The sequence below is a fragment of the Theobroma umbraticum genome, unplaced genomic scaffold, assembly GCF_002168275.2.
Source record: "Theobroma umbraticum cultivar Fairchild unplaced genomic scaffold, ASM216827v3 scaffold_147.0, whole genome shotgun sequence".
Lineage (NCBI taxonomy): Eukaryota > Viridiplantae > Streptophyta > Magnoliopsida > Malvales > Malvaceae > Theobroma > Theobroma umbraticum.
This window is the reverse complement of record NW_018397259.1, coordinates 1,218,740-1,228,535: the sequence shown is the minus strand read 5'-3', so window position 1 is coordinate 1,228,535 and position 9,796 is coordinate 1,218,740. Positions and strand designations below refer to the sequence as shown.

At 33.8% G+C, this 9,796-nt stretch overlaps 2 protein-coding genes across 2 annotated transcripts; both read right to left on the bottom strand.

Annotated features, from left to right (window-relative positions):
• Positions 1-494: 494 nt before the first annotated feature.
• MIZ1 (MIZU-KUSSEI-like protein (Protein of unknown function, DUF617)) lies at positions 495-1,680 on the bottom strand. Its single transcript, XM_021426978.1, has one exon. It carries the CDS (start codon positions 1,399-1,401, stop codon positions 553-555), a length of 849 nt encoding a protein of 282 aa, XP_021282653.1. The 5' UTR covers positions 1,402-1,680; the 3' UTR covers positions 495-552.
• Positions 1,681-4,806: 3,126 nt separating this feature from the next.
• AGL18 (AGAMOUS-like 18) lies at positions 4,807-9,319 on the bottom strand. The gene is made up of 8 exons (XM_021426854.2): positions 9,130-9,319; positions 8,480-8,558; positions 8,278-8,342; positions 7,772-7,871; positions 7,114-7,155; positions 6,571-6,612; positions 6,293-6,453; positions 4,807-5,619 (listed from the first exon to the last, which is right to left on the bottom strand). Exons 1-8 carry the CDS (start codon positions 9,309-9,311, stop codon positions 5,532-5,534), a joined length of 759 nt encoding a protein of 252 aa, XP_021282529.1. The 5' UTR covers positions 9,312-9,319; the 3' UTR covers positions 4,807-5,531.
• Positions 9,320-9,796: the final 477 nt, after the last annotated feature.

Genomic DNA, 9,796 nt, shown 5'->3' with positions numbered 1-9,796 from the left:
AATCGGAGCACTGCAACACTACTTAAGGACTGAATATGATACGGTATTTGGAGCATATCTTTCAATCCAGAAGTCCAATTGATGTGATTTTTTATCCATTTGAAAGTTAAGAGACATGGCTAAAACTTTTATATTACTACTTTGCCCAATTCAAAACATGTCAGGATGAAACTCACATTTGAAGTTGATAGACTGTAACAGTGCTGGGATAACAAGGCTACAGCATTGATAAAGAAAGCAGACATACAAATTTTCAGAGATCTCGATGCTGCAGCGCTGAAGAAGTAGCTTCGTAGCGCTGGGTAACTTTCTAAAAATCAAAAAAAGTTGATGAGATTTTAGAAATTAAGTTATTTGAAACCTATTTAAGAAATTCTTTTAGAGATTTTGAAAAGAGACAGCAAACAATTAATATGAAGATTTAACTTACACAAGTCACTAAGCAAGCAATTCCAACTGGAAACAAAAAACCTATAAAATTAGAAAAAAAAATATCATCACAACAATAGGTAATTATTGTATCCCATTTATTTCTTCACGAATCAATGATCTTTACATTCTAAGAAGAAAAATGCTGAGTTCGGGGCCTCCATTATTATCAGGGTTCATCATGTAAAACGCTTCCGAGTCGCGACTCCCAACGACTCGTTCAAACTTAGCCCTCATATACAACAACTCACCTTCACTTCCACCACCTTTCCGTGCATCCTCCACCACCGGAATAACCCCGGCACCGACCGACACGCTTTGCACCGTACTCAATACGTGCCAATCCGATTCGGTGCACGTGCGGGTCATGGCGTACCCACTTTTCCTCCCGTTACAATACATAGTCCACATCGGTTCATGGAACAGCCTCCCGGTTCGACCCGGTTGAGCCGCAGATCTGCCCGGGACCTTCTCGCACTCGAGCGCGATCCGGACCAAACCCGATGACATTTCTTTGACCAAACTAGACGTTGACATGGCTAGTTCGAGGAGCAAAACCGGTTCGGACCGGGGATCATCCTGGACGGCAAAGCTGACATGACCGCGGCGGTGGCCGAAGAGGGTTCCTGTCACTTTACGGCCGAGGGAAGGGGTTATGGAGAGGTGAGTTGGAAGGGTTAGCCATTTGCAAGTGGTGGGGATTATATTAGGAAAAGCTATTATCTTGAGAAGGGAACGAAGGAGGGAGGAGAACCTGGAATTAACGTTATGGAAACGTTGTATGGAACTACGTGGGGATGATGTGGTTCTAGGAATAAGGAGTTTGTCAGAGATTTCTTCGTGTTCAGGGATTGGAAGTGAAGTGGATCGAGGAAAGTTGGATGGGTTTATCTTGTTTCTTGTGCTTTTGTAGTTGAAATTGTTGTAGCTGGTGCTTCTTTGAAGAGTTGCAGGTTCTTGATGGTGTTTCATGGTACACACAGAATAAAAAGAAAGGGTAGAAGATCAGCTGGATGTAGAGTAACAAGAAAGTGACGATAAGGGGTGGAATGTTAAGGGGGGGTGGGATGTTCTGATGGAAGGATTATAGGAGAAAAAGTGGAGGTGCTTTTGTTGAGATTGAGCTGCTATGGGGTTGTGGGGGAAAGCAAGAGGAAATGGGAAGGACATTGGCCGACAGAAGCAATGATGAGTGTCTAGAGGTGGCCAATGTAAAGGGCGACTATGGAGGCTTGTGGACTGGCGATGATGATTTTATTTCTCACAACACAGGCACGGCTTTTATATATATATATATATATATATGTATGTATGTATGTATGTATGTAATAGTATATATATATATGTATGTATGTATATGTATGTATGTATGTATATGTACACTGTTTTCCAAATACTTTTGCATGTTCCCACAGCCTCCAGCCGCTATCATCATCAATCATCATCATTGCTGTTTCCATCCATTTCCACTCATCTCCACCGTTCAATACACATGCCTACCATCTCCTTTTGTCATGACGTCATCTAGCTCACCCAACAGCAAATTCGGGTTGCATGTGCCATAACACATTAATACCATCATTTGTATGTTCATTTTCCTTACTTCTACTGCATTACCCCAAAAACAAAAAGTTTCCTTTGATTTTTTTTTATAATTAAAAAAGAGAGAATTTGAATTTATTTTTTAAATAAGAGATAATTTAATAATTAATAAATTAAATACTCGAGTATAAAGAGTTTCTCTTAATTAATTAAGATACATTTCAACTATCTATTTATTTAATTCAAGATCAAATTGAAACCAAGATTGCCATATTTATGCCTAAACTTTGAGCTTAACCAATTTTTAACCATCTAGAATTCGAGGTTGATATCAATATTGGATCAGCATGCATATACGGACGATCAGGGGATCCTGATCTTGTATGATAGCAGGGTAGCATTTCTTTCATTCATTCTTTCTTTTTTATGTTGAGATCTCATGTTGACCGTCGGATGACAATCAATGAGGATGAGAAGTGGTTGAAATGAAACATAATGCAGACGTAAAGAGAGGCAAATTAAACAGGAGGATTGTCCCACTCTCATTTGAAGTGGTCTAAGGCACACTCCTTAACACACTAGAAATCAAGGACACGGGTATAAGGATAAGAGTGGAGCTAAAGCATTTTTAAAAAAGAGATTAAATTAAAAAAATATTAAATAGTTAAAAAGAATTTTATATATAATTTAATTATCATTTATAAAAAAATTAAATAAAATTTAAAAAATATTGAACATATAAAAAAATACACATTAATAGTAATGATGATGTCATTTATTTATATATATATCTATATATATATATATATGATAGAATGAAACTATTAAAAGAGTTTTTTTTCACTTTTTGTACACAAAAGTATTAGAGTAAACAATTTTTCAAATTCAAATAAATCATTTCTTCACTGTATATGTTCTAACTCTCCTCTTATTTTCTATTTATCTCTTAAATTATTAATTAACATATTGGGTTATTGGATTGAATTATAGAGATGTAATATGTTACGATAGACTATTAGATTTAACTGTTAAGATATAATATATTATGATAGGGTTAGATTTATATTTAAACTTAATGGATTTGAATTAGTAGACTCACTTTTATTTTTTTTTTAATTTTATAGGCTTAACATATTAGTTTAGAATTTATTTGGTGGGCTTAACTAGCAATATGCTAACTATAATTATTCTACTTTTATCAAACAGTTTGAAAAATAAAACTAATTATTAAATAAAAAATTATTTTGAGTGTCATTAAAAATATATATAATAAATAAAATTTTATTAAAAAAAGTACAATTATTTCATTCTGTCAATTTATATGTATATCTTTATTACTTAAAGTTTGCAACATACATACTAAAATGAATTGGTTATTCTGAATATAAAATGATATATTGATGAAATTTTAAACAACAGTGTAACACTGTAACTTATATTTGAGAATTATATAATAATTTATTTATTTTTAAAAATTAAAATTATAAAAAATAAAATCTACATAACAGAAGAACATGATAAGTAAAAGACAAAATCCACAAATGATATAATAAAAAGAAAAAGAAAAAGAATATGATTAATGGTTTGTATAAATTTATGAAAAAAAATTTACAAAGATTTGAAACATATGAGTAAATAAAATATAAATAAATAAATAATTATAAATAATAATGATATCACTTAAAAGAAAAAATTAAAAAAATAAAACTGAGTCAAGCATATAAAAATATTTTTGTTATTTTTTATTTATATTAATTATTAAATAATAAAAATTATTTTTTATTAAGCATATAAAAACAATCAAAGTTCCAAAGGTTTTAATTTATATTAAGGAAGTAAATCTTGCTTTGCCTTAAGAAGGAAGGGGCGCGTGATGTGTTTAAGCATGCAGATGTAGTAGTACTCAAGACAAAATAAAAGAAAGGTGAGGAAAGGTCAATGCAAAATTATGTTAAGGCGAAGAGGCAGAGGCCGCTTTGTTTGTCCCCATCCATTTGGAAAACACCTTTTATAAACTATGAGCGGTTTTTTTTTATTTTAATCTCTAAAATTAATGGAAGTTAATCAACATCAATAATTAAAAACTCAAAATAAAGTCTTTGGACGGCTCCAAACCAAGCATGCTCTCAAACCCACCACCAATCAGATGGGTGGCCTAACAGTGTGGACGGCTAGGATTGCCCATAGACTATGCCACGGGGCGTTAAGATCACCTCTGAAAGCACTCTGATGTTGTTTGTTCTTATATGTCATCTTCTCTCAGCGAAGTTCCCACCATCATCAGCCTTTTGTTTAATTATGATTAAGATTGAGATTGTTTTCATACATAATTTTAGTTTTTCATAAGATTATATTATAACTATAAATTATAATAATTAAATAATCTTTAGTGTAAATATATAATATAATACATTTTCGTGAAAAAAAAAATCCATAAGCAAACTAACTAAATCTAATAAATTAAAGTGTGACCTAGTATAATCTAGAAGATAGAACAAGAATATTTAAACAACTGCAAATAATTATGGTGGAGATTATTTTAGGCACCAAATAGAAAACTTTTGAGGTTTATTTAAATAAGTTGGTGTTATGATGACGAGGGGGCCTATGCTTTTGATACATGCATGCTTTAATTAGAACCCCTTATTTCAATGACGTGGGAGATACTTATCTACATTTACTCCTATTTTTTAAACGTTCGAATTGAAGAAGAAGATGACAGGATATGGACCAGATAATATCATAAACCAGAAAAGAAGTTGACTTGGATTTTGTATTTTGTTTCAGAAAGAAACAATGGACATAAGTTCCATGGAGCAGTGTACATTCCTATGGTGGGGGGGAAAATATAAATGGATCTTATTGTGTAAGATTTACGTGGAACACAGCTTGTGTGAGCTATTAGCGTATCTAATTACCTAGCTTAAGCACAAATAAAGGAAGCTAACAGAATAAGCAACGACAATGAAATCTGAAAGTTACCCAAATCTGCTGATGGATGAAGACCTGAAAATAATATGTAAAGTGGTTCGACAATCTACAACCACACAAAGTGATGCTTTTCCTTTCGTCCCCTGTTTCTTTGTTCCTCTAAATTGATCGAAACAGGATATAGGTAAACCATACACAGCCAATTCCATTAGACGGGATAAGTAATATGGCCTTCTTCAACTGCAAAATCATTAAAACAGAGAAAAAACTGCGCCTGGAGTTGGTTGCATTGGTCTATTGCTTTTTGCATCAGCAAGTTGAAACCTGAACCATTTGACTAGTTACAAAATATCTAGTTTTTCACCATTTTGTTTGCAGACCCCAGTGTATAGAGCACTAAACAGTCTGCAAATTGTCCTACCATCCTCCTATGTAGGCCTGTACACTAGGTCACTATGCAATTTGCAGATTAAATGTGCTGAGTGATCTAAAGCTTAGCAACCGTGATATCAGAGCACCAATGTATATCTAATTGCCTAAAGAGATACATTTTAACTATTTGAAGAAACTGAAAGTAGAAGGTTTCCACATTGCTAAGAGATAAATATCAAATTGTGAATGCAAGCATGTCACTCTGAGGCCACTTGACTCGTTGTTTCATTGCTGACAGGTTCAATCTTTGCCACTTTCCTCTTGCGGCCAACATCTGATGGCAACCTGAGAAACAATCAGAATATCAGAACATGGCAAGTCCAACTGAAAAAAACTCTGAAATATAAATGAAGAGTTGTAAAACTATGAAACCCAAAAGAAGTATTTAGTTGAACGATAAACAAGTCCTTTGTATTTCAAAATAAAGGCTCTACTGGGTCCATTCATCTCCTAACTTCAGTGTAAGCCCAACATAGCATGAATTTACTCTGCTACAATTTGCTCGCATTGGTTACCTAAAGCTCTACCTGACTTCTTAGCTCTTTTGGCAAACCATTACAAACATATAGCTGGCTTCTCATGGATATTTTTTTTCAATCTTTTTATCTAGCCTGAGAAGATGAGGTTTATTAAATTTTATGGCTTGAAAAGTTGATATAGTTGACATTCAACTTCTTTTAGCAGTTTGATATATTAGAATCAAGGACTGTCAACCCTTGGTTAAGTTGTCAAGTTGAAGACAGAACAGAAAGAGACATCTGACAAGAATACCTACACCAATCTAAGAAGTTTCTAAAGTCTAAAAAATAAATTTTCTTTTACTCTCGTTGCATGTGACTGTTAAAATGAACAACGCATAAATGATAGAAATATGAGATAAGACTAGGCATTCAGGGCAGAGAAAGATCAGAGCGGATAGGTGTTAAAAGAAAATGTGAATGACAAATCTCTAACTTACCCTAATTGCAAGGAAGTGTCTGAATGATCATTGTTATCAGTATGGTCGTCCTCCTCCTCTGATGCACAATCATACTCAGCCTTTGAACTGTTGGGAGGAACTCTTTGCAGCGGGTTGTATTCAAGTAAATTTGAGCTTGTATTTTGTCGCAGTTCCTCAATCTTGGTAAATTCGGTGATGCAAACACAAAATTAGAGAAGATAAGACTATTACGAATTTGAAAACCTCGGGATAAATTTACTCTTGTACTCCATTTGACAGTTGATTGTATGGCGTACCTGTTTACGTAGAGTCTCATTCTCCAGAGTAGCCTGCCGCTCCTGAAAATAAATATTAAACCAAAAAGTATTAATCACAATCATTTAATTGCTAAAGAAAGGATCCTTCCATAAGAGCATGGAGATAAAGTTTTAATATGCTTTTTCTGCAGTCATTAACATGGGGGCCTATGCAATGTGCTTAAGTGGAACAAATTAAGGAAAAGATGTAAAGCTTATGTCTTGAAATTGAGTGCTCTAAACCCTTTTTAAAACCCCAAAAGTAATGAACAGTGAGTAGCATGACGACAAAAGCCTACAAAGGAAAAACACTTAACAAAAATTATTCAACAACCATTCCTTTAAACCTTTTATTTGGTAGACAGACGCTTAAACCGTTTAAAAGCATTTTTTTTCTTGCCTGGTCACTCTGTCAGCTTTTGCTGGTTCGACAGTCAAGTTTTCTCCTCTTAGTAGGTGACTGGCTAAATGAAGCAGGGCATAGTAACTTTTTAAATAGCTTTTGTGTCAAACGTCCAACTGCTAAAAGAAAGTTAACTTTACCTGTAGTCTGGATCTTTTGAGCTGCTCCTGTAGAATTTGCTCCTGCAAGAGTATAACTTCGGTTTAAGCGCTCTTATCACAGCTTTACAGAGTACAACTTTGGCAATCTCTTTCAATATTGGAAGAGCAATAGCCCATAATTGGCTCTGGATTGAGCACCAGGTATGAGATAAATATAGTACTATTAATTTATATAATATGGCTTTAAATTTCTGTTTGTACAGTAGAGTCACCAAAAACACTATGTTACTTTGGAGTCAATATTGATAAAAATCAAAAATAAAATTGTAGGAAACTGAAATTAAGTTTAATTTCTTATATGAAATTTGCCCAAAGACAAGATGATTCTAAATCTGGCATTTCTGCTTGTAAAAGAAAAAAGATAATAGAATATGGCATTTCTGATCTCTATCAAAAATTTAACAAGTTACACAGATGAGAGAGTCATTTAGCATTCTGTAATGGTTGCTGATATAGGAAAAAAAATTAACTGAACAGACAATTCATGTTCAAGCTGATGAAAGATAATAAGAAAATTATTTGCAAACGTTTATAAAGCACATAAGTAGATGGTAACTTGAAATTGAAAGCTGATTCCAACTACAATCAAGTAAAGGGAAAAATGCGTAGTAAGATGTATATAAATATTATTCAGTACCTTTTGTTCCTTCACTGATAATATCCCTTCATTTAGTTGATGCTCAAGCTGTTGCAGTTCTTTGAAAGTCAGACCATCCAGCTCCTTACCACTAAGCCGCCTGCAAATCAGAATTGAAATTAATTTGATAATTAAAAATTAATTTTCAAGCTTTAGGTTCAGTTTCAACTTATTGTATGAAATTGAAACCATTGCTTGCATGACTACTCAGAGAGCAAGAAGTTTTCCTCCTGGAAGACTAATATTTGAACTCATTAATGAAACATTAAAACTAATTCATTTCCCTCCAGCACATAGGGAGGAAGCAAATGTGATGTCCTGGCATCAGACAGTATTCTTCCTAGTAATGATTTTTTAAGGCCACTTTTTAAACAAAGAAAATAAACTAATGGGGACAAGACATCATTTTCATTTTTACCATAGGGCTGCATTTGGAATGTTTCTTTTACTTCGACTAGCATTCCCTTGGTTATATATTGGTAAACAACAGGACCAAAATGACTTACATGTATGATGCACGTAGCCTTAAGTACTCCTCTTTCAGGGTGTTCACATCAATCGGTTGCAAGTTCTGCTTATTTAGCAATGAAAAAAAAAAAAAAACCAGCATCAGAAATGCAATTAGTCACAGCAAAAAAGGACTGCAAAGTTAAAAGAAACTTGAAATTGTCTTGACTACATTCACTGGAAAACAAGTGGTACCTCTACCTTATGTTCATCAGAAGGATGTTCCCGAGACCGATCCTCTGTCGTGCCTCTGCTGTATCTTAAAAGAATGTGCTCCATGCTGCATTGACACAGTTAGGCGTCAATGGGGAAGGAAAAAAACAACCCATTCTTTTTAAGACTTTGGGACCTTTTTTGTCCAACAATGATTGGGCTCGAGCCCATGAAAGTTTTACGTCAAGTTAGCCTCATCCTACTTTCAGCCATATTTTCTTGAAGCAAAAGAACAGGCGAAAAAAGTGTACCATCTACTATATACAGATTCTCTCTGTGTTTTTGCCCTTTTTAGTGGTTTTTGAGTTTAAGGGCTTATCTATTTTCCTTTCCTCTCTTTTTTTCCTTAACAACGACCCACAAAGCCAATGCTTTTTGTTTCTTTCTTCTTCTCTGCTGCTTTGTTTCTCAAAGGAAAGAAAAGGTTTTTCGATGAAAATCAATCAAAACTCAACTCAGACTCGCAAATGACTTAGGCTGCAACGTTACTCTCATGATTATACAATTTAAATTTACCAAACAATTAAAACCCCTGTTTATATATCATTAAAAATCATATAAAAACCAAAGAAACGACAAGAATTTCCAAGAGAAAAAATTAAAAAAAAAAACAAAAAAGATTACAAGATTTTACGTACCTGGTGCTGGACCATTGATAAACCTTGCCAGTGCTAGAGAAAACAATGACTCCAACTTCCGCATCACACAAAATGGACAACTCTCTAGCCTTCTTCAGCAACCCATTACGCCGCTTCGAGAACGTTACTTGCCTGCTATTCAGGTTCTCAATCTTCTTTATCTCAATCTTCCCTCTACCCATAGTTTTCTTTCTGGAAAAATAGAAAACCCCTCAAGACTTCTCTCTCTATCTTTTCAAAATCAGTGATACAACAACACACAAAGTTAAAAAGGGAAAAAAATATATATAGGAGATTGCAAAAGTATATAACCAGAAAGAAAGTAATGTTTATATATAACTACGCTTCTTGAAATCGAATGGGACACTATGGGACAAATAAAGAAGGAAAGTGTGACCAAAATTAGGGTATATTGTGGAAAGGTGACAGATGGGATACTATATCTAGCAATTCTCCAAATATGGAAGTCTAATTATTATAGGAGTATGTTATTTGGTTTTTTTCTTCTTTGAGGACTTTTGCACCGCTGTGTTTGGCGTTCCACTAAAAATCCATTTCTTTGACGCTTTTTTTTTCTTTTATATATAATTAATAATTAAACCAATCAAATAGATACAAGTTTTTCTTTTTTTTTATTATTTGTACATTATCAATTAATTTTGCTAAC

Excerpts from the sequence above, each read along its gene's own strand:
- AGL18 (XM_021426854.2), bottom strand. The coding sequence starts at position 9,311 with ATGGGTAGAGGGAAGATTGAGATAAAGAAGATTGAGAACCTGAATAGC. Across the intron at positions 7,872-8,277 it reads AGGCTACGTGCATCATACAT|GCGGCTTAGTGGTAAGGAGC; the intron begins GTAAGTCATTTT and ends TCTGATTTGCAG. Across the intron at positions 7,156-7,771 it reads TATCAGTGAAGGAACAAAAG|GAGCAAATTCTACAGGAGCA; the intron begins GTACTGAATAAT and ends ATACTCTTGCAG.
- MIZ1 (XM_021426978.1), bottom strand. The coding sequence starts at position 1,401 with ATGAAACACCATCAAGAACCTGCAACTCTTCAAAGAAGCACCAGCTAC.